We start from the raw sequence: 24,437 nt of genomic DNA, 5'->3' as shown, positions 1-24,437 counted from the left end.
CACAGCTTGCGCTGAGAAGCGACTCAATGGCAAACGCTGCTCTTCCTGCATGGACTCCACCACCGCAGCGGCGTCATAATGAGCATATATTTTTAATCACAATTTAGGTTCCTTCTTATTAGACTAAAGTTAACCCTCTGGTGTTGACAAACGCGCCGGCGCGATTTGCTGGATATTTTTTTCCACATAGCAGCAAAATATACTGAATGTAATAGTAATAATAATCCTGGAAAAAAAATATTTTCGCTAGCATCGTCGGATGCCGATCGCGATGCGGGAGTTTAGACCGCAGTTTGAGCCAGCGGCTCGAATATGGCTCTGGCCCTGTGTCCACAGACAATTCAACATCTAGCGAGTCTGACAGCAGCTGTCACTGCGGGTCTCAGGTGCATTTTTGTAGTTCTTTTTGTGCTCGGGTTACTACCCGAAAGAAACCCGAAGTTACATAGTGCGAGTAAAAGCGATACAGACCACGTCAGGCTATGGCAGACGTGTCATTTAACCTATTGTAAGTCGATGTACCATCACAAGGGTCTTGGAAATATATTATGAAGGTTGAAAAACTACATAGTGTTACTTTAAGAAAAACGTGTTTTATTTGCGATCTTCTGGAGAAATACTACACTACCCACAATCCAAAGCATAACACTGACGTCTCTGATTTGTCGAACTCACGGTTACCATGGCGACGTTTACCGCCCCGCGAACGGCTTAAGTGATCTGAAGTATAATTATTTGTTTATACCTTTGCCCTTTTTGCCTTTAAGTTGCCGACAAAGATGAACTTATCAGGGCATTCTCAGCACTCATACACAGAAGGGTGGATTTCTGAAAAGGGCTCAGGTGAAATGGGTGAGATCTAGGCTATGCCCGCCGCCCGGTGAGCTCAGCTGTCCACGGTGCTGAAATAACGCCCATCATTGTATTTATGATAAGTAAGGTTCAGTGTCAGTCAGACACGTTTTCTTCTTTGCTTTTGTTAATAATTTAAGTTGAGGGGATGTTTGAGCTGTTTATTTTATGTCAGCCCAGACAGACAGCTGTAAATATACTGCGCTAATCAATTAAGCAGAGAAGTTGCCGTCCTTGAAAGGGCGAGGCTTATTCCAACGTAAAACGCTGTATAATTGTATATAGGGGCCTAGTTTTATTCAAATAAGGTTGGATGATTTCTATGTTGAGCTGCCTGTTCATGAAGCTGAAAGTGTATGTAATAAAATAATATACCATTGATCAAACCAACAGATCCTTGCTTTTTCCAGTGAGCACAAATAACGACTCCGTCGTAATCAAATTTAATCAAAGTTGTCAGTAGGCTATAAATGTACATTCAAATTCATAACAAACAGTTGGTAAAAACAATCATTCACACAAACTGTCGCCCTGTGAGTTTGCTTGATCATTTACAATAGAGATCGATCGCTAGCTGCTAGAAACCTAGTCTTCAGTCATGATGTTCTCTGTATGATAATGTTAATTTTGTTGTTAGAATTCATTGTAGTTGTATACTTGCCTAATTTAAAAGATACAAGATAGAATAAAGAATAATCTTATCTTATTATAATAATAGTTCTTACCTTAATTTTGTGACTCCTGGCTACTGATATTTGAGCGTTATTATGATGAATGGGAGGATTAAATGTGTCTAAAAACTCAGCCGTTCCTCGTTACCTCAAACATGAAATGAAAGTATCACTTTCACAACGAAAGTTAAATGTTTTTTTGTGTGTTGCAGCAATTCCTTAGTAACAGATTTTAGGGTAGTTGCCAGTTAATGGGCGTTTCGAAACTGTTGGTTTATAATGGTGTTCGTATTACTATTCACTTTATGTTGAGAAGTAAACGGCATAATTCAAAGGCTGCATAGTTCTTGCTCTTGCTTTTGAATCAACAGCAGGACTGAATTTGCATGATTAATGTCAGTAAATCGAAGATAAAAATGCCTGTCAGCTGCTTTTTTGTAAGTGTTTTTCAAACCATGCATTTATGTCATGATTATGTTCATTTAAAAAGTTGTAGAAGTATGTTGTTTTTATGAAGATGATGGTCGCAGGGATCTCATGTAAAGCGTATAGGCTGCAATATTGTTTTGTTATTAACATAAAAAAGTAAATGCATAAAAAATGAGTTTATGGTCTCAAATCTTCCATTTTCCTGTTTATGTAGGTCAATGATGATGCTGTGCTTCCTTCCACAGACCACATTTACACTTTGTCACATGAAAGAAGAAAATGTCACTTTCCAGTCACAACTACAGTTTGCTAATTTCATTGCACAAAAACTAAACTGCGTAATCTGCATTTTCACAGACAGTTCTCATGCGGTTCCTTTTACAGTAATTTCACGTGGGAGGAATTGAGAAATTCATAAACACTTTATTCAGAACATATTTTTCTTTTGTGTTTTCAAGCTGGCATAAACTCAAAACTTGCTTTTACACAAAAACAGCACTGTTTAATGTTTCATAACGATAATGATGATGATCCAATCTGCAGCCAGATTCTTCAATAATGCTTGTTTTCTGACGACTCAAGTATCTTGCCAAGTAAAACAAAGACTTAAATCTTTACATAAGACCCTCCTTTGAGTTGCTCGCAAGTTATTACGGAACCTTGCATCTACAAAAAATAAAAAGGCTGGGTTTAAGCAACAGTGTGTAAAAGCTAACATTCGGCAAGCATAATATGCATAGTCGAGTCTAATGCTTACTGTACAGACTGTGAATGGATGGATATTCTGATCGGTCAAAGATTTTAAGAACATAACAATGTTATATGGAGCCCAACCAATAAAAAACACGAGCACAATAACAAATGTTAGTCTAACAGTCTTGTGTCTCTTTTTGGCCTGTTTTTTTGTTATTGTCCAAAGCATTCTGCCATAGCAAAAACCCATGATTAGAAATGCAATGCAGAAGAAAGCATTTTGAAAATAAGCAATGCCAGATTTAATTTCAACACTGTCATATTCACAGTATGTACTATTAAAATGTGGTATAACTTTGCTATTAAATGATCCGAGTAGTGAAACTGCTCCGCTCAGGATCCAAACGATAAAGGGAGCGACTGAAAAGCCTCTGCATTTCTCCCAGTCAGACAGAGGATGAACCACTGCCATGTAACGCTGAATGGTCATGAGAGTTAAGAACAACACGCTGCTGTAAAAGCCAACATAGAACAGAAACTTCACCGCTTTACAGCCAATCTCTCCAAACGTCCAACCCCAGATGAAGTACGAGGCCCAGAATGGAAGTCCAAAAGTGAACAGCAGATTTGATAGAGCCAAATTGAGGATGAACACGTTGGTCAGGGATTTGATGTTCTTGTAGAGCGCCAGAATGACCAGAACAAGGATGTTACCAATGCAGCTTAACACAACCACTAATGAGAAGAAGAGCGGAATGATAATGGATCCAACTTTCACCACTTCATCTTTCTTACACATCTGGTCTTCATAGTACAAGTCATAGTAGTCAGGGTCCGTTGTATTCTCATCAGTCATGTTCGTTCTGCAATCACAAACTGACAAGATCCAATTTGTCAAGGTAAAAAAAAATTTGCCCGTTGTATGCAAAAAAATAAATAAAACATTCTTTGAAACAATTTTTACTGAAGAAATTTCATGTAAATTTAAGAAATAATTACAAAGAAATGGCGTCACACTGATTTTTTTTCTTTTTTTACAGTAGATGATATGTATGAAGAGTCATTAATGCAATCTCTGCATTTTCATAAGGGGAAAAAGAGAAGTTATACAAGTCAGTTTAACTTGAGTAACCTAGTCAAATTCTAAACGACGTATGACTTACCTGAATTCTTGATGATATGGACCTTGTAGTGCACAATGATGATCAGAACAGCACATAACCGACCGCTGCAGATGACCACAACAATCTCTAGTATACAATTAACTGGAATTTCATGAACTTTGTACATTCATGTCACATGAAGCAGTTGCTGTTTTCTCAAGACGTGCGTATCATCATGTGATGATTGTGATGTGAAATGTTCCTTAGATCACCTAAAATAACCAAGTTAGAAGAATGAACTGTATCTAATCAGTGTATTAAAAAGAGCAGCATGATTGTTCTGTTGTCGACATACATCCTCCCTCAAACCTCCGCCTCTAGATCCTTTCATCTCATATACACAGAGGAAGCTCAAGTGGCTTTGTTGATCTTTACATCTGAAGTAACCTTTCAGCTTAAACCCGTAATGACAGACGAGACATGCAACAGATACCATAGGAAATGTAAATCACTGAAGTGATGTACACTATAAGATTTCCACCTTCTTCAGATTAACTTAAAAGTCAGTTGCTACATCAATTTTTTAAGCATAATCAAATTGGCCTGTCCAAGTCATTTCAACTTAAATTATATTAAACTGACTTAAAAAATCAAGTTGAATCTCATATATAAGAGAGTTCAGCAAAATCATACGCTCTGCTCAAATTTTCCAAGAAACAAAATTTTGCAATCATTTGGTTTGTGACTTCATTTGCCATTAGTTAAGGCATCACGTTATATTGTTTGTAGAGATGCACCGATTACAATTTTCTAGGCCGATCCCGATTCCGATTTTTCCTTGAGTTTGACCTGCCGATACCGATTTTAGCCGATTCCGATTTCATTTTTTCAAACCACTTTACAGCACACACAAATATTTATTTTCTATCTTCTCTTTAATAGAACATTTTGCATATAACTTTTTTTTTAACAGATAATTGCTATAAAATAGAACTATATAAATTACTCCTGGTGTGGGGAATTCACACACATCTAAAGTGCAGTGTTATGGAAGAACCATTTCCTTTTCACATCCAATATCCAACTAAAAAAAAATTATATTTAGCAAACTAAACTTCTGTATGAAAACAGGTAATGGCAATAAAATAATATATAAATAACAAATAAAAATAAAATAAATATAGCCTTGCAGTATAAAGATATTTCTCTCTCTCTCTCACACACACACACACACACACACACACACACACACACACACACACACACACACACACACACACACACACACACACACACACACACACACACACACACAGGCCTATTGCAATTACTTGTACATCAATGGCAAGTTGGCAAGTTATATTTCTCACACAGTTCTTCTCTCATCTGACACATGTCCAGCCAAGCTAAACAGGACAAGTGGAGTATGTGCAGGGAAATGATTGGGAAATAATAAAAACAAGTTTTAATGGGTAAATTTTCTATAAATATTTTTGAGTCTTCATTTTCTTTCTGACATAGCCTAGCCTACTTTAGTTCTTGTTAACACACCAGACATGCAAATTCTGTGCATTTTGGGCACTTTTTGGATGAAATCATATTTATTTTGTCCATCAAAAGTGTGCTTTCACTTAAATGGAGTGCAGCAAAAATACTCTGCTGCGCCGAAACCCGCGCTTCACTGTTGCTCACGCGCCGCTCCTGATCGACGCTCACGCGCTTCTCCGGCTCCCAGTGTGAATGCACTCATTGATTAACATGCACGGCAAAAAAAAAAAAAAAAAACGCGCTGCTCCCGCTTGCGGTGTGAAACGGCCGTAATTCACGAGGTTTCCTACATGTACGCGTTCCGTGTGCACGTGTGATGCTGATGTTGCGCGATGTTAATCATGCGGCGCCCGAGTGCATTTGACCGGCATAAAATCGGATTATGTCAGACTGACCGGCCGGTCGCCGATCATGGCCGATCACGTGAAAACCGGCCGATTCCGGTCACCAGCCGATCAATCGGTGCATCTCTAATTGTTTGCTTAATATTTAGCTCAAGAAAACAGAAATAACATCTTCAATAAACTTTGTAACAGATTTTATGAGGATATAAACCTGAGTGTGCGGATGTAAAACTTGTTTCTTAGTTTTGTTGAGTCTATTTGTGACACTGGAGGCCAATACACTTTCTGACTGTCGGTATGTCCTGCTCAGGCCTATGCTATTCACTTGAAACGGGCCTCGCAACATATGCTCAGCTTGAGTTCGAAAAAAAAAGAGTCTGCCCCCTGCCACCAAAATGAATTTAAAAACCCTTAAATTTTAAGATATGGGGCAAAAAAAAAAAATCCCTTGAGTTTCCTATGAGTTCTTGTTGATAATATTTAAGCAATACCATGCGAGCAAGAGTGATGTTTTCCCGAATATCAGTACGTTTGCAAATTTAGACAACAGCTCAATAAAAAAAGCTGATATTAAGTGACTCACATTTTAGACTCAGAATATTGTCTGTTTTTGCTCTATTTTGCCAACAAAAACAGCCCCAAACAAATCCACAGTAGCGCCACGTCTTTGAGTAACACAGTGATGTTTCATCACCGAATTAATCGGTCTAATGAATGATCCAATGACTCACTTATAAAGGCTGTGTTTAACTGCATTGCACTTTTAGAGATTCACTCGTGAACTTCCCTAAGAAAGTGCGTTCAACTTTGTCAAGTTGGCTAGGGAAGTTTATTTGGACAGATCCTCGACCCCTCGTTTTTTATTGATAGAGCGAGTCGACTCAATATGTACACTTCATTCAGATCCATAGTCTGCAATGCAACATAATTGTGTGGCGTCACAGCAGCTTGTGCTTAATTAACCCTCACACCACATTTAAGCGCAAAATACTTGTAGCTACCTTAAGCTGACTGTGACTGTTTTTATTATCATTTTCGTTTGTGTATTTTTTGTTATATTTTCTCCAACAGCCCAAATACATACAGACCTATAGAATGGTGCGTAAAACTAATTCATAAGAAGAAAAAACTAAAGAATAAATCAACTCCATAGCAGATTCCAAGTGATCAATGGCTTTCAATTTAAACACATTGCAAGGGTTCCGCCAGTAGTGAGCACTCGTGCAACGTAAGCAATGACGTACATCCGAGTGAAAGAGATGGAGGGAAGTTAGCGAGGGAAGGGGATAAAAAAAAGTGGACTTAGGGCCTGTCCCAATACCTCCCCTTCCCCTAGATTTTTGCCCTAACCCCCATTTTCACGTGTTCTCGTGGGTGTCCCAAAACTTTAGGGAGCAACTTAGCAAGGGTGAGTGCTATTCTTCCCTTAAAAACGACCCTCAAAACATAGTGAGGTCCGATGCAGGCTTAAAACTATAAACAGTAAAAGAAATGGACACAGCGACCCCATAGATTTCAATGGAGAAAAGTGAAGCCAATTAGAAGCACTCGCTTCCTGATGGCTGAGCGACTGCGCAGACTCAAACTGAGCTTGACGACGTAGATGTGACGTGAGCAACCTGTCTCACAGTTGTAAGTCGTCTAGTAGCTGTGCCAAGAGAAATCTGAATCATTCCCTTCCGAATATTGCAGAGATGGAGAGCGTGATCAGGAGCTGTCCATGAGCTCGCAGCAGGAGCAACTTTATGACTCTCTATGGGCTTCTCCAAATGCCTCCACGTCCCCCCGATTACCCGTGAGCTTCTCCTCCTGTCTATACGGTAATTTCTCTACTGTGGGACAGAGAGTCGCGTGGTTATGACGCAATCGTTAGCCTATTTTTACAAAATGGCTTCTATGGGGCCAACGTAAGATACAAATTAATGGAGCCTTTTATACATTGTCATGTTTCTTTAGAAATAAATAATGGACAAATGGTTTTTGGACGCCTCAGATGTAAAGTTATTTGCTGCAAAGTGACGCCAAAATGAATGGGAGTCAATGGAATGCTAACAGCAGGTGATGGTCTGCTACAATGGCGACCCCCAAGGGAAGCTTCAGTTTCCGGCTGATGGATTACCCCCTTGCTTAAAACGAAGTGGGAGATGAAATTACCCAGGATACCTTGCGAAATCAGCGAGCCCACTGGAACAATTGAATTGTAAGTATATTTCCGCAAATAAGCTTGTTAAAATTTCGAAATATGTTGGAATATGTTAGTTTGATAGACATCCAATGGACTGTTGAGTTTTGAACAATAATGTTAACCTAAACAGAACACCCATATATTTGCATATTCAGACGCAAAAGATAAAATCCAGTTATCAGGCGCTGTTTGACAGTGCGCACGCGCTTCGGGCTTAGGCTATGTGGTCAGAAAAAGTGCATAATGTCAGAACAGAACACCAATGAAATGTCTAACCAACAAAGCTATAAAGCACGAGCAAATAATACACTTTTGTGATTTCGAATAAGTGCAGTGTCCTGTGAGTGTAACTCTACTGCTGCGTTAACGTTCTACATTGATAAAAGTAAGGTAAATCAGGTTTTCGGTGTAATTCTGGCCCGCCGCGGTCACATCTGCAATAGGTGCAGCACTATGCTAGCGTTGGTGCCGGTGTTCACCGGGGGTCAGAAGAAATAGCGGTGCTGTGTTAATAGATGTAGTATCCTGGAGTAACCACTAGGTGTCATTGTATTAAAAGTGTTGTGTTCTATCCTGAAAAAGTCAGTTGAAGAAGATGTGCCATGCGGGAAGCATGTGTATGTCTGTAGCAAAAACAAAGTAAAGTATTAACTTCAACTCTATTCATGTAGTAGTCTGATTTATAGCGAAAAATACTACATTTTTGGCGACGAGGATGAAGCAGGAAGCCTGTGATGACAACAGATTGAGGATATGAAAAGGAGCAGGGTTCTGATAACTAGTTGTGGGCTACAGGAACTATTGGCTACCTTGCAGCATTTGATGCAAAAGCTCAAACAAGAGTATTCTGAAATACTGGAGCAATTTTCCGTGGCTAATGGAATCGAAGATGAGGGTAAGCAAAGAGCTATTCTCATAAGTGTTGTGGGACCACAAACTTACAGTGTGATGCGAAATCTTCTTAGCCCAACAAAACCAAGTGAAAAGACTTATCAGCAACTGGTAACAATGCTAAAAAATCATTTCAATCCTCAGCCAAGTGAGATTGTACAGCGATTTAAATGATTCGAGAACGAAGAAGCCGACAGAGACTGTGACAGAATATGTAGCAGTGTTGCGTCATTTAGCACAAGATTGTATTTATGGAGCAACTTTAGACCAAATGCTGAGGGATTGACTTGTTTGTGGCATAGATCGGATTGGATCTATGTGATCGGATTCAGAGAAGGTTGCTCTCAGAAGCAAATCTGACATTTGAGACTGCTTTTAAAATTGCAGTAGCCACTGAAGCCGCAAGCAAAAATGTGCTCGATTTGCAAAATAAATCCGCCGTACAGGCATGTAACAGCGTCATGTTTAAAGCAAGGAAACCTGATCACTGGAAAAAAGGAGAAACCCGTGAACATAAAGAATTTAGAGAATGCTACAGATGCAGTGGGAAAAACCACAAAGCCAACGACTGCAGATTTAAGAAGGACAAATGTTATGTGTGCAGAAAAATAGGTCATATCGCCAGGGCCTTTCGCAACAAAAGCAAACAGAGTGGACACGCAATAACTGAAAAAAGTGGAAAAGGAGTGTGTCCGCATCGAGCATTCAATGTAGGTGAAAATAATGAGAGTGATGAATCTGAAGAAACATTCACTTTGGCATGTGTAAAAACGGATGCATTGAAGAAAGTGAAACCCCTCACTGTTGAGTTACATGTTAATGGTAGACTTGTAAACTTTGAGATTGATACCGGATGTAGTGTCAGCCTTATGAATGAGGGAATGTCCAAGGACGTCTGGAAAGACTCAGAAGCTCCCAAACTGAGACTCACAAAAATCAAGTTGAAAACGTATACAGGAGAGCCATTAGATAGTGGGTGTGGCTGAGGTACAAGTAAAATATCAGCAGCAGGAAAAGAAAATGCCACTAGTTATAGTGAAAGGAACAGGACCATGCTTACTAGGCTTGAAGAAATCCAACTGTAATGGAGTGAGATAAAGCTGGTACAGTCGGAGATGACGTTGCAACAGGTGCTATCCCAGCATGAGGAAGTGTTCAAGGAGGAGCTTGGGACATTAAGGGGCACTACTGTGTCTCTTCATGTGCCGACTGATGTCACACCAAGGTTTTTCAGACCTAGATCTGTGCCATATGCCCAGTAAACAAAGGTGGAGGAAGAGATTAATCGACTGCTAGGGGACAAATTCATCTCACCTGTTAAGTATTCAGAGTGGACAGCTCCTGTTGTTCCTATCTTGAAACCAGATGGCAGTATAAGATTATGTGGTGACTACAAACTCAGTCAACAGAGTGTCAACATTGGAACAGTATCCAATACCAGGGGTGGAAGATCTTTTTACTCTATTGGATAGAGGAAAACAGTTCACAAAACTGGACATGAGTCACGCATACCAACAAATCATCATGGATGAAAGCTCCAAGAAATTCTTGACAGTGAATACACAAAAAGGGTTTTTCACATATAATCGTTTGCCCTTCGGAGTTGCTTCAGCTCCTGCTATCTTCCAGAGAACAATGGAGGGATTGCTGCAAGGTATTCCTGGAGTAGTTGTTTATCTGGATGATATATTGGTGACTGGCGTAAACCAAGAAAGTCACTTGAAGACACTGGATGAATTGCTGTCGAGACTGAAAGAAGCTGGTTTGAGACTGAAACGGGGAAAATGCGTGTTCCTGGCAGATGAGGTGGAATATTTAGGCCACAGAGTAGATGCACAGGGTCTACATCCTATGGGAATTAAAGTGAAAGCTATTTAAGAAGCACCAGAACCAAGGAATGTCACAGAACTTAAAGCATACTTGGGGTTGCTGAACTATTATAAGAAGTTACTTCCAAACCTAGCAATGCTGCTAGCCCCCCTACATCTTCTGCTGAGAAAAGATGTTCAGTGGATGTGGAAAAAGCCACAACAAAAAGCTTTTAAGAAATCTAAAGCTCTACTAAAATCAGCAGAGGTGCTAGTTCATTACTCATCAGATTCCAATCTGGTTCTGGCTTGTGACGCCTCTCCATACAGGGTTGGTGCAGTGCTCTCGCAGCGTAGAAAAGGAGAGAGTGTGGAGAAACCCCTTGGGTTCATGTCAAGAACACTAACGTCTGCAGAGAAGCGTTATTCACAGTTGGACAAAGAAGGCTTAGCTGTGGCATCCAAAGATTTCATAAGTACTTATATGGTCATGAATTCACAATTTGCACTGATCATAGCCCTTGATCCATTTGTTTAATGAAACGAAGGCAGTTCCTCAAATGGGATCACCCAGAGTGCAAAGGTGGGCTGTGATGTTACAAGCATATCAGTACAACATTGTGTACAAGCCAGGAAAGTACCACCAAAATGCTGATGCTCTGAGTAGACTCCCAGTGCTAGGTGAGGGAGAACCTGATGACACTAATGATCAAGTGCTGATGATGGACTTAATGTATGACTCGCCTGTAAGTGCAACACAAATTCGAAAGTGGACGTCACACGACATAAAACTCTCCACGGTACATGAGTACATATTAAAGGAATGGCATGAGAAGGTAGAGCCTCAAGTGTTACCGTACCATCACAGGAGAGATGCTCTGAGGGTCAAAGATGGATGTGTGACTTGGGGAGCGAGAATCATCATTCCACCACAAGGTCGAGTGGCTGTATTGAAACAGTTACATCAGACTCATTCCGGCATGTCAAGAATGAAGGGATTGGCCCGATCATACATGTGGTGGCCTGGTATGGATCAGGATGTAGAGAGAGTGGTTCAGAATTGTGAGGTGTGTCAAAGTTTCAGAAAGGCACCTGCTCCTTTGCACCCGTGGGAGTGGCCATGCTCACCCTGGGAAAGATTTCATGTAGACTATGCAGGGCCCTTCTTAGGAAGAATGTTCCTAATTCTGGTAGATTCTCATTCCAAGTGGATGGAAGTTTATCCTGTCACACATGCCACTTCCCATATTACAATTGAGAAACTGAGAATGTGTTTCAGTACACATGGTTTACCCAAAATGTTAGTATCAGACAACGGAACATAACGAGTTTGAAACTTTCATGAAGAGGAATGGCATTCAGCATGTAACGTCAGCTCCTTATCACCCTTCTTCAAATGGCCTAACTGAACATGCTGTTCAAACTTTCAAGGAGGGGATGAAACAGATGAAAGGTGACACTGTGGAGACAAGAGTAGCCAGATTCTTGTTTAATTATAGAATCACTCCTCATGCAACAACTGGGTTGTCACCTGCTCAAATGCTAATGTCACGGAAGGTGAGATCCACATCCACATGACAAAAGCTGTAAACTCAGAAGTTTTGAAGTTGGAGATTCAGTGTATGTGAGGAACTACGGTGGTGGACCCAAATGGATTCCTGCAGTAGTAGAATGTTGTACAGGACCTCTTTCATACAAAACTGCTCTAGGGCATGGACAAACTGTGAAAAGACATGTGGACCAAATAAGAAATCGCAGTACAGATGAGATGCTTTGAGACTGTACTACCCACAGAAAATGAACAGGATGGTGACACTTCTGCATTGCCTATTGCGGATGTTGTCAATGCACCTGCAGAGAAGGAGATGTCTTCCCTTGAGAAAGGACAATCGCTAGAAGTGACTGTTGTTGAAAAAGAGACTAACCAACCAACAAACATGAGATGGTCTGCATCAGAGAGACGTTCTCCGGCTCACTTGAAAGACTATGTTGCATAAGTCAAGTCAGTAAAAGACAATCCATACAATATAACTGATATAGTTGTTGAAGAGTTCTTCTGAAAAAAAAAATGCTAATCATTAAAATATTAAGAATGTGGTTGTTACAATGTTATATTCTGTACGTAATGTTATTGGTATTTAGCTTAAGAAGGAGGGGGTGTAGTATCCTGGAGTAACCACTAGGTGTCATTGTATTACAAGTGTTGTATTCTATCCTGAAAAAGTCAGTTGAAGAAGATATGCCATGCGGGAGGCATGGAGTGTGTATGTCTGTTGCAAAAACAAAGTATAGTATTAACTTCAACTCTATTCATGTAGTAGTCTGATTTATAGTGAAGATACTACAATAGATTTCACGACATAGGCTACATCCTCCCCTAATATATCTGCCTATTTAGCAATTGGTTTGTATTTGTAATTTATTTCGAGCTAGCTATCAAAAAAATAGACAGGACTCTGAGGTTTTGCTAACTTTGTAACCCGTTGGAAGCGAAGCATGATAGCCATCAGCACAAAGTTACATTAATTTGGCAGATTTTGACATTGGTTTAACAAAATATAATTCAATGACTGCAGCACTACATCGGTTACTTCACTAACCATCATGTTAACGAGTAGGCTAACAGTATTTGATTTAGTACAATTCATTAAGCAAGCTTACCTGATTGTATGGGTCACAAGGGTCCAGAAATGAGCTGTGTCTGGTGCAGTACGTTTGGTCTACCACCCGTTGATCTCCCGGTCAACCAAAAGTCAATGGATTTTCAATCATATATCCCGGTCAACTATATATCGATGCATTTTCAATCATATTTCCCGGTCAACTATATATCGATGCATTTTCAATCATATTTCCTGGTCAACTATATGTCAATGACTTTTCAACAACAGGTCGTTTCCCGGTCAACTCTAAATCAATGACTTTTCAACACATTTGGCAATCCGTCTAATTTGTAAACAACATGATTTACGCACTAAATCCAGCATAAACTCCGGCACAATTTAAGGTGTGTGTCCACTGACACGGAGCGAGCGTTTTCAATGAATTCCTATGGAAGTCGAGCTTCATGCTCGCGTAGTGGATTTTGGGATTGACAGCGGACCGGAGAAAGCATTGAGTGCGTCAAAAGGTTGGGCAGTTCTCGACTTTATGCAAATATAAAGCGAAAAATGCTGTCGGCAGCCAATTGGTGTGTTAACTCATATTAAACTAGGTATCTTTAAAGTGTGCTTATACTTAAGGTTGGCTGCATTAACAGTTTAGCTTTCTTGTTTTTTTCCTCTCTTCACATTAATGTTACAGCCTCTGCTATAACATCTGTTCATAAAATTGATATCGGAAAAAGTATCGTTCAGGAACTGGTATCAAAGTCATGGTATCGGTATCGAAAAATTTTGAACGATACCCAGCCCTAATGCTGACCTCTAACTCACATTGGACCCAAAGCTCAGCCAACCTTAAGCCACACCCCTTATGGACTATATGCCTGACCCTTCCTCTCATTGCCCCATGGATTCTTTCTGCCATTTCCGCATGGACTATTCCTCCCATTCTCTCATGGACTCTTCCTCCCATTCCACTGTAAACTCTTCCTCCTATTCTCCCATAGACTCTTCCTCCCATTCCACCATAGACACTTCCTCCTATTCCCTCGTGGACTCTCCCTCTATTCCCCTGTGGACTGTTCATCCCATGGACTCTTCCTCCCATTCCCCTGTGGACTCTTCCTCCCATTTCCCCATGTACTTCCTCCCATTCCACTGTAAACTCTTCCTCCTATTCTCCCATAGACTCTTCCTCCTATTCTCCCATAGACTCTTCCTCCCATTCCCCCATGGACTCCCATAGACTCTTCCTTCCATTCCCCTGTGGAATCTTCCTCCTATTTCTCCATGGACTCTCCCTCCCATTCCCCTGTGGACTCTTCATCCCATTCCCCCATGGACTCTCCCTCCCATTCCCCTGTGGACTCTTCATCCCATTCCACCATGGACGCTTCCTCCCATTCCCCATGGACTCATCCTCCCATTCTCCCATAGACTCTTCCTCCCATTCCCCTGTAAAATCTTCCTCCCATTCTCCCATAGACTCTTCCTTTCATTCCCCCATGAACTCTTCCTTCCATTCCCCTGTGGAATCTTCCTCCCATTTCTCCATGGACCATTCCTCCCATTCCCCTGTGGACTCTTCCTCCCATTCCTCTGTAAACACTTCCTCCCATTCTCCCTTGGACTGTTCCTCCTATTCCCCCATGGACTCTTTCTCCCATTCCTCTGTAAACTCTTCCTCCCATTCTCCCTTGGAGTGTTCCTCCTATTCCCTCGTGGACTCTCCCTCCTATTCCCCTGTGGACTATCCCTCCCATTTTCCTGTGGACTCTTCATCCCATTCCCCCATGGACTCTTCCTCCCATTTCCCCATGGACTCTTCCTCCCATTCCCCTGTGGACTCTTCCTCTCATTCCCTCGTGGACTCTCCCTCCCATTCCCCTGTGGACTCTTCCTCCCATTCCCCCATGGACTATTCCTCCCATTCCCCCGTGGACTCTTCCTCCCATTCCCCCGTGGACTCTTCCTCCCATTCCCCTGTGGACTCTTCCTCCTGCCTATGTTCCTATGGAATTTTTTTCTGTTTTCTCCTTCCTGCCAACAATACCTTGTTTCGGTTTACGGCATCAGGAGGCACCTTTTGTGAGGGGGAGTAATGGGACGTTTGTTTTATTTTTGGTTTAGTTTTAGTGTTCCTTGTCCCTATGTTTAAACTAAACAGGGACATGGAACACTAAAACTTTACAGTTTCCTAATGTATGATCATTTGTTTCCTTAGAAACCCATTGTGTTCATCTGTGTCTCATTTAGCTCCTTTGTTTGGTCTTTGTATTTAAACCCTCTGTTCAGTTGTTTGTCTGTCTTCAATGTTAAGTTTGGTTTATGTTGCTTTTGTATAGTTCTGTGCCAGAGGGTTTTGTTTTATTTTTATTTAGATTAATAAAGTAAGACTGCTGGTAACAGATCCACTACTTGTTTTGTTGTGGAACCAACCCGTGAAACTAACAGCATTATTTCTTTGCTGGTGAAGAGAAACAACATGTTCAATAAACAGAATTTGAGGTAATGAACCTGAGTGTGGATGTGAAACTTGTTGCATATTTTTTGCTGTGCATAATTTGACAGTAATTCACTTTCTGAATGTCAATTTGTCCTTCTACAAGTGAAAATGGTTCGTTCCACTGATAAATAATAAGTGTCCATATATAGATGCCAATAAAGGACTTTTATTTTTAAGAGTGAGGGGCAGATGCAACAAAGATTCACAAACTGGACTCATGCTTTATGCTCATTCTGTACTTTTACTGTACATTATTCATTTAATTTATAGCATACAAGCAGTGACAAAAACACGAAAGAAATAATGTAATGTAAACACAAATACAGTAAAAAAATGATGTAAACACATACAGTAAATAAAAGGTATATATAGATATATTAAAATTTCAGGTGAAAATATTTTACTTCCATTACGTACTTCCAGTTCCAATATTTTTATAAGACCTTGAATGAAATGAGAACTTCAACCACAAAAAGGAAGAACAGAGAATTTAAAACATGATTTTCTCAAAAATGAATGCTTTTGCTGCTTGATAGAGAGAGGAATTTTCCTGCAATGTGGCAACGTTTTGGCAGTAGCTGCAGTGCAATGAATCTTTACACTCTTACATTTTTTTTATCGGTTCCATGAAGAACCTTTAACATCAATGGAAAAAGGTTATTTATGTTACTAAAACATTCTTCACACTAAGAGAAATAGGTTCTTGTAAGTACTGATCACTGAAAGGTATTTTGGGGAACCGAAAGTGGTTCTTCTATGGCATCTGCACAATGGCATCTCCTGTTAGAACCTTTATTTTTAAGAGTGCATGTACATCATTCACACATTCACAGCATCTTAGAACTCATTGTTGGTTCATAGCATTCGCTAAAAGTACTTGAGTTTTCTCTTAGTACATTGAACCCTGCGATAGATTTTTTGCCAATCTGGCTTGACTGAAATCGAGTTTTTTTTTTTTTTTAAATATCTTCTGCAGGATCAATTTTAGATGATTCCTGAACTTTACGCCAATAAAAACGTAAAACACAGGGTTCAAGCAACAGTGTGTAAAAGCTAACATTCTGCAACCATAATATGCATAGTCGAGTCTAATGCTTACTGCACAGACTGTGAATGGATGGATTTTCTGATCGGTCAAAGATTTTAAGAACATAACAATGTTATATGGAGCCCAACCAATAAAAAACACCAGTGCAATGCAGAATATTAGTCTAACGGTCTTGTGTCTCTTATTGGTCCGAGATTTTGTTATTGTCCGAAGCATTCTGCCATAGCAAAAACCCATGATTAGAAATGCAAAGAAGAAAAAAGCATTTTGAAAATAAGCAATGCCAGATTTAATTTCAACACTGTCATATTCACAGTATGTACTATTTAAATGTGGTATAACTTTGCTATTAAATGATCCGAGTAGTGAAACTGCTCCGCTCAGGATCCAAACGATAAAGGGAGCGACTGAAAAGCCTCTGCATTTCTCCCAGTCAGACAGAGGATGAACCACTGCCATGTAACGCTGAATGGTCATGAGAGTTAAGAACAACACGCTGCTGTAAAAGCCAACATAGAACAGAAACTTCACCGCTTTACAGCCAATCTCTCCAAACGTCCAACCCCAGATGAAGTACGAGGCCCAGAATGGAAGTCCAAAAGTGAACAGCAGATCTGACAGAGCCAAATTGAGGATGAACACGTTGGTCAGGGATTTGAGACTCTCATAAAGTGCCAGAATGACCAGAACAAGGATGTTACCAATGCAGCTTAACACAACCACTAATGAGAAAAAGACTGGAATAATAATGGATCCAACTTTCACTACTTCATCTTTGCGACATATCTCGTCTCCGTAGATGACATCATAGTAGTCAGGGTCCATTGTTTCCTCTTCAGTCATGTTGTTCTGCAACATCAGAAACTTTTTCAGTCAGATCAGATTTGTCCAGGTTCAGTTCTTAACTGTTTTCTGAGGAAAATACACTCAAACATTAATAAAATATTCATGTCTTTTCGTTAGGACAAAAGAATAGAAGAAAATCACATGAATCAGTTTAGCTAAATTTATTCCAGTGAGAAAATACTAAATACAGACTGACATTTAGTCCTTACCTGCTCTTTCTGTCTCGTCTCCAACTAAATGGAATCAAACTTATTTGATAGGAAATAAAAGCATTGTCCCCTTTATTTTTTGTGTTGAGTATATCGTCAAGACAGCTGAGCAGATCAAATGTGGAAGAGGTGTTTACGTTTTCTGAATTTATAGCTTACTGATGGGGAGACTTCCCCTTTCTTTAAAAAAAAATAGTAGCCTATAGAAACAATTTTTTACTCAATTTTCACAAACATTATATTATATTGTATTATATTATATTATATTATATTATAATCAACTAAAATAATATATATAATATATTTATATAAAAGAGCTTTTCATGGAAATGAGCTTGTTTAAAATAAATAAATCAACTGTATATTATAATTAATCTGCTTTTAGTTTTAGTTAAAAAGACAAACACTTTTCTACGATGAACAGCTCTTTCTCCTCAAGCCTCTGGGCTTCTTCGTTTAGGGGTTACACTTAGCTTCCTCCCGGCCTTAAAATTTTAATATTTTCCCCCCAGGAAAACCAATCAAATATATTCTTGTTCAATAATATTATTTTATTATTATTTAGAATTTTTAAAGATTTTTATGATACTTTGCATTAATTATATAATTTTTATCAGGTTTTGCATTATGATTACAATCAAACAATAACATTTGGTTAGAAAGGGAACACAATGCGAACAGTGTCTCTCTCTCTCTCTCTCTCTCTCTCTCTCTCTCTCTGTGTAAGTGTATGTGTGTGTGCATTTGAGCGAGTAGCATTTTCTAAAAATTTGCTGTTGGAGTCTTGCCAGTTGATCTATGTGTGCGTGTGTGTGTGTGTGTGTGGGGGGGGGGGGGGGGGGGGGTCTTATTTGCACTCTTGATGTTTTAGAGAGTCACTCCTTCATTGCTGTACACTTTTTTTCTGCACAGTGGCTGATCTGTAGTTCGTATCTGTATTTTTTAGTCTATGTTTGTACCACCAAAAGTTTCTCTGAGTTTTCCTATTTTTTTTTTTTCGTATTTCCCATTCATTTCCTATGGTCGGTAATTTTTGACCGGGAGGAAGCTAAGTGTGACTATTTTTTTTACGACCCTTTAACATATCAGAATCATCTCCTTGATTTTTTGTGTGTGTTCACATAGGTAATACAACAAAAGTCACCAAGTTTCATCCCCCTCCGATGAAGCAAAAAAAAATTAAACATTTCAAAACGTTAACGGTTTCGGTCATTTTTGACCGAAGAAGCCCAGAGGGTTAACCAAACGTGTGGGCGGGGCTATAGTCAGTGATCCAATCAAAAATGATCTCGGCTCTGATTCCCGCTCTCAGTGGCGGAAAGGTCTGTCAATTATATCCCTCAGGATAGTGTTGAAATTTCAAAAAGAGTAACAGATCATATATCTGTTTTTACAACAGAACTGATAGCTATATCATTAGCGTTACAATGGATAGAAGAAAGGCAGCCTAATAGTAGTGTGATATGTACAGACTCACAATCAGCTCTGCAAAGTTTAGAGAGTGGAACTTCTGTAACAAGACAAGATATTTTAAATGAAGTATTGCAGAAGTTATTTAACATAAAACACTTAGGCGTAAGAGTAAGTTTTTTGTGGGTGCCAGCACATGTCGGAGTAAAGGGGAACGAGGAAGCTGATAAATTGGCAAAGGAGGCGTTGAAAGATCCTAAGATCAACATCAGAGTTCAGATGAGTAAAGCAGAAATTAAGGGCTGATTGGGACTGAAGTAAAAAAGAGGTGGCAGAGGATATGGGATAATGAATTAAGAGGAAGACATTTGTATAGTATACAAAAGTAATGTGGGGGTGGAAAGGACAAATGTTAATAACAGGAAAAAGGATGTAATTATGACAAGATTGCGTATTGGACATACAGCACTGAATCAAAGTTTGCATAAAATAGGAAAACATGAAAGTGGTAATTGCGATAAATGTGGATATCCAGAAACAGTAAATCATATATTACTAGATTGTGTAGCATACAGTAGAGAAAGGCTTGAATTAATTCAGTCTTTAAAGGATAGGGGTGTAAGAAATTATAGACTTAAGGAATTATTAGAAGGAACAAATTATACAATACACGAAAAAGTTTTAAAATTTTTAAATGACACAGAACTGGTAAGAAAGATATAATTTTTTTTTTTTAGATGTTATTCGATCTGCGTCATCAATGTTTGCGGCGGCCATATTGTTGACATAGAAACCACGGCAACTGTCATTCTGTCAATTGACAAGCAAGGCAGCGTCGGTATTATCCATGGTACTATCACTGTATTTTTTTTTTTAAACAGCGTGATGGTGTGTTGTGTAATACACGGCTGTTCTAACAGCAATAAGAACCCCGGAGTTAGTTTTTATGCGATAAGTTACCGACTGTCAGAAAACGTGAAGGGAAGGAGACAGAGTTGAGCCAGCGCAAGAGAGGCTAGCTAGGATAAATAGGCTAACTTTCAGCCAACTCCCCACAGAAAAGTCTGTTCCCATCATTTTACCACAGGTTTCACACATAATCCATGTGCAATGCGTGTGCGGTGCGTATACGATACAGAAGCAGGACGCGCTATAGTGCTTTATAATATGCTGCGTTTGCAGTGCGTAACTGATCCGCGGCTGTACCACAAACACCCCGGTACTCACTATTTTTATTTTTACACATACTCACTATTTTAACAACGTAAGCCAATTATTCCATGCATTACTTCTATATATTAAAGGTGCTCTAAGCGATGTCACGCGTTTTTTAGGCCAAAACATTTTTTGTCACATACAGCAAACATCTCCTCACTAACCGCTGGCTGCCTGTCCCCTGAACACACTGTAAAGAAACGCGATCTCTGTAGACAGCCCAGGCTCCACAAACAGCAACAAAAGCAAACTGCGGTGACCCGCTCCCCAAAACATAACAAACTGTTCCAGCCAATGACCGACAAGAAGGGTTTGGGGGGTTAGTGTGCGGATGAGGAGGAGGAGGGTCTAGCTAGCCTCCGTTTTGTTTGACAATAGTTCGAACGTCAACAAGAAGTGACGTCACCCAGGATCGCTTAGAGAACCTTGCTCAAGCAAGTGGTCAAATATGTAACCATGTGCTTATATTAAAATCGCAAACATTTTAAATTAAAACTTAAAATTGACAAAACCAACCGACTCTCATGCCTTTTCTTTTGCATTTACATTTTAATACAACAAATCTTGTATGTCACAAATAACTTGTTTTTTTCCACCTCCACGAATGAGACGAGTGTCGTTCATTATGTTGCCTTGTTGAGGTAAATTGTAGTTTGTATAGCACTACGGACTGTATGAACGAGATAGTTATAAATATCCGGATAAGTTACGGCTGGCAATAAGGACGGATCTTTACTTAATGCTATTGGGTCTATTTGATGTGGGTCCACACCAATCAAGCTTATCTTCTCTTGATACCGACGAGATGAAGCCAGGCTACTGCTCCCCTCAACTCAAATCTGCGCGCGGCTAGGGGCAGCAGGACAGTTGTCATGTCAACAATATGGCCGCGGTTAGCTACTTCCGGTGTTTGCGAATAAGGTCTATTGATTCTATCAAGTAGTGCTATATACTCCAATCCAGTAGGTGGCGGACAATGCACCTTAAAGTTGGTTTGCCAACCGCCATTTAAACAACAGAAGAAGAAGAAGAAGAAGAAGAAGGTCTGTCAATCTAAAGATTAGCATGCTAGGTTGATAATAACAAGTGGAAATGATCTTCCCGGATTCTCACAAAAGCCCAAGTATGTCAGCTTCTTTTATCACTTTCAAGACCTTCATCACAGATTTACCAAACTTCCAGCTGTAATGCATACAGGTTGACTTCAGTCTGAAGCAGCTTTTACTCGGAATAAATGTTCTGACATATCATACGCGCGTGACTGGCTGTTGACGCCTTGGAATTGTTGACTGAACTTTTTAAACTTCTGTTCGTTTTTTTTTTAAATGCCTAGTTTCTATGGCAACAAAAGACGCTGTTCCAAAGTGCTTTGATTTGAATTAAAACAATACAGTTTAAGTTAAGGAATGTGTGAAAGAACCACTGATCTATATAGAATGATCAGTGGAAAGAACGCGAACACTGACGCTTGTTTACATTTCAAAAGCAGTTGTTTCTAGTGTTGTTGTTATTGTATAATCGCACAATACTTTATAGTAAATATACATGTTATTGTTCCTCTGCAATGTCTTTTATCAAATCCACTCTGAGGGTTTACATTTCTTGTGTGATGATTTTGTAACTTTATATCGTCACCTTCCTAAAAATAATTGAATTTATAATTCTGGTTAGTCATATACTATGTAGTACACACACACACACGCACACGCACACACACACATACACCGTCTAAGTATAAATGTCTGGAAAGTTTGGTATTTGCTGTTATTCTTATTATTTTGTTCCTCGGAATCTTCAACCAAATTACTATTTAAATCAGCTGTTAATATATAGATTAGAGAAGTAGGTTTGACGTATGTTTTAAGTTGTTTTTATCTTGTAGTAGTTCCTTTATTGAAAAGCTTTGTATGACAAACTTGACCCTTTTTATATTTATATAGTTTACCATAAACTTTATATTCAGGAGAGCTGATAGATGGCTCTGTATTTATAGTAAAGTTATTGACTCTTCTAAACGCTATTGTACATTTAATAATTACTCATTTATAATTAGAATAAAATAATCCCAAATTAATTTAATCTCAAACTAATTGAGAGACTACATTAAATATTTGTACTGTTAATAAATAATTTGTCCCTCCATTTGACTTTTTGTAGTCAACTGAACGTGATTCAGTTCACACAAAAAAGTGATTAACTTTATAACATCTTACATACACTTTTGGTTGCATATGCATAAATTTTTTTTTTTTTTTTTTAAGTGGTAAATGTCAATGTCATGGGTTAACTGTGCCTTTTCTATAATGGGTTGTAGAAGCATAGCTGTAGACTATACACACCTTTTGATTGCTATCACTCTTCACGATATTGTACATTTCTTAATTTCAGTAAGAACATTTTTGGCATAACAATAATTATGTGTATTCTACGGCTTTGGCCATCAACAGTATGACCACACTAGTAGTGATGCTTGACTTAGTAAACACCACTGATATGATCGATATATCATGCTCAAATAAATATAACGTGCATGTCAAATGCTAGTTATCCTTTGTCACTGTGATTCTTTTACTCAGCGGACTACAGATGACCCCTTGAACCCGTTGTCAGGAAGCTAGTCAGACCATGGCCGCTGGTGCTGCAGTCGGGGAGGGTCAGATTCAAAGGATTATCAGAGATCTGCACGGTACGGATGTGTGTTTGCCTTCATGAAAGAGGCAGAGCTATTGTTTAGAGAGTAAAACGGTGGTCCATGGTGGAGCACGTGCAATTGCGATTTACAGGGCGCTGGCTTTCAACACGGGGAGAGAAATGCAAAACGAGAGAGACCTGCGTATCCGAGTTCATCCCTCATGTGTGCCGTTTCAGTTCCTGAGGTGGATGAAAGGCGCGTGGAGTAAATATAACCAAAAGGGACTTAAGAAGGAGAAAAAAACTATTCTTCAACCTTTGTAAAATGACTATAAAATGGGGGTTTTGTTGTTTGTGATCATTGTTAGTTACAGTGTATTGCTCTGTAATTGTTTTAAAATTTCTCTATGTAATTTGGTCGTCATACTTGTTAACTGGTCTTTTCTTATAGATGCTGTGTCAGAACTGGCAAAGGAGTATAAAGAGAATGGCGAGCCCATTACAGATGACAGCTCCAACCTGCACAAGTTTTCCTACAAACTGGAGTACCTGCTTCAGGTCAGAGATGTATATAGATGCAGCAAACGAGTGTAAACGAGCTCCCTAACCGATCGCTCAAAGTAGTCCGAAGTGTATGAGGCGACATAGCATTTGGGGCCAGGTTTACTTACAGCTTGCGCCAGCGCATACACTCTTTTGTTGTTAAAAAACTGTCAGGATTTACTAAAGACACACAGTGAAAAATTCACGCTGAAACTGAAAAGGCGTGGACAGTTATTTTTGTGGCTGACCATATTGTATGCAGTTGTAGGAGTTTCCCTTTCAGATGCAGAATTTATGGAAGGAGAAAATTTTAATGAATCTTGAAAGTTGATTTACTAAGGTTTGCGCTTGTCAGTTTACTGGTATTTGCACCATTATTTACTGCCCAAAAAAGCACGTCTTAAACCAGTTGCTTATTTGGCTTAAATCTGGCTCTTGTTGTCTAAATCCTCATGCATCCTCTTGATCAAGTAAAGTCAAGTCACCTTTATTTATATAGCGCCAGGGTTCTACTAGCCAAAAATAATTTAATAAATAAACCATATTAACTACGTCACATATATATATATATATATATATAAGCATATAAACATACATTCATTTCTTATCCTATCATTCAGCCATTTCCTCCCTTCCTCTTTCATCCTCATCCTTTTCACCAAAAATATATTTTAGGTGGACAGATCAATACAGTACGAAAACATGAAAAAATGTTTGAAGTGGGAAAATAACAATGCCAAACCACATGAACGTCATACGTCAGGTCAGAGGTCACCCTTCCACCGGAACTCAACTCTCTCGTGAACGCGTACATCCATTGCCGGAAGCCTGTGAATATAGTTTATAATGTTTTAAATATGGATATTTATCTTATAGTAACGCATCGCTTCACTTCAGAAGGC

At 39.3% G+C, this 24,437-nt stretch overlaps 3 protein-coding genes across 3 annotated transcripts in view; 1 reads left to right on the top strand and 2 right to left on the bottom strand.

The window, feature by feature from the left end:
• Nucleotides 1-2,529: 2,529 nt before the first annotated feature.
• On the bottom strand, nucleotides 2,530-4,184 carry LOC130076256 (chemokine XC receptor 1-like). The gene is made up of 2 exons (XM_056241279.1): nucleotides 3,809-4,184; nucleotides 2,530-3,521 (listed from the first exon to the last, which is right to left on the bottom strand). Exons 1-2 carry the CDS (start codon nucleotides 3,933-3,935, stop codon nucleotides 2,530-2,532), a joined length of 1,119 nt encoding a protein of 372 aa, XP_056097254.1. The 5' UTR covers nucleotides 3,936-4,184.
• An 11,869-nt stretch (nucleotides 4,185-16,053) lies between these two features.
• LOC130076251 (chemokine XC receptor 1-like) lies at nucleotides 16,054-17,882 on the bottom strand. Its single transcript, XM_056241273.1, has 2 exons — nucleotides 16,733-17,882; nucleotides 16,054-16,183 (listed from the first exon to the last, which is right to left on the bottom strand). Exons 1-2 carry the CDS (start codon nucleotides 17,537-17,539, stop codon nucleotides 16,124-16,126), a joined length of 867 nt encoding a protein of 288 aa, XP_056097248.1. The 5' UTR covers nucleotides 17,540-17,882; the 3' UTR covers nucleotides 16,054-16,123.
• A 3,519-nt stretch (nucleotides 17,883-21,401) lies between these two features.
• The window catches only part of LOC130076213 (FYVE and coiled-coil domain-containing protein 1-like), a 35,218-nt gene continuing 32,182 nt past the window's right edge, over nucleotides 21,402-24,437 (top strand). The window contains exons 1-3 of the mRNA XM_056241212.1: nucleotides 21,402-21,484; nucleotides 22,938-23,047; nucleotides 23,444-23,550. Of these exons, the coding sequence (XP_056097187.1) occupies nucleotides 22,987-23,047; nucleotides 23,444-23,550 (168 nt within the window). The 5' untranslated portion in view covers nucleotides 21,402-21,484; nucleotides 22,938-22,986. The remainder of the gene's footprint in view (nucleotides 21,485-22,937; nucleotides 23,048-23,443; nucleotides 23,551-24,437) is intronic.

The sequence above is a fragment of the Rhinichthys klamathensis genome, unplaced genomic scaffold, assembly GCF_029890125.1.
Source record: "Rhinichthys klamathensis goyatoka isolate OS25496 unplaced genomic scaffold, OSU_Roscu_1.1 h1tg000635l_1, whole genome shotgun sequence".
In the NCBI taxonomy this organism is placed as follows: Eukaryota; Metazoa; Chordata; class Actinopteri; order Cypriniformes; family Leuciscidae; genus Rhinichthys; species Rhinichthys klamathensis.
Note: the sequence above shows the minus strand (reverse complement) of the source record. Positions and strands in the feature narration are given on the sequence as shown.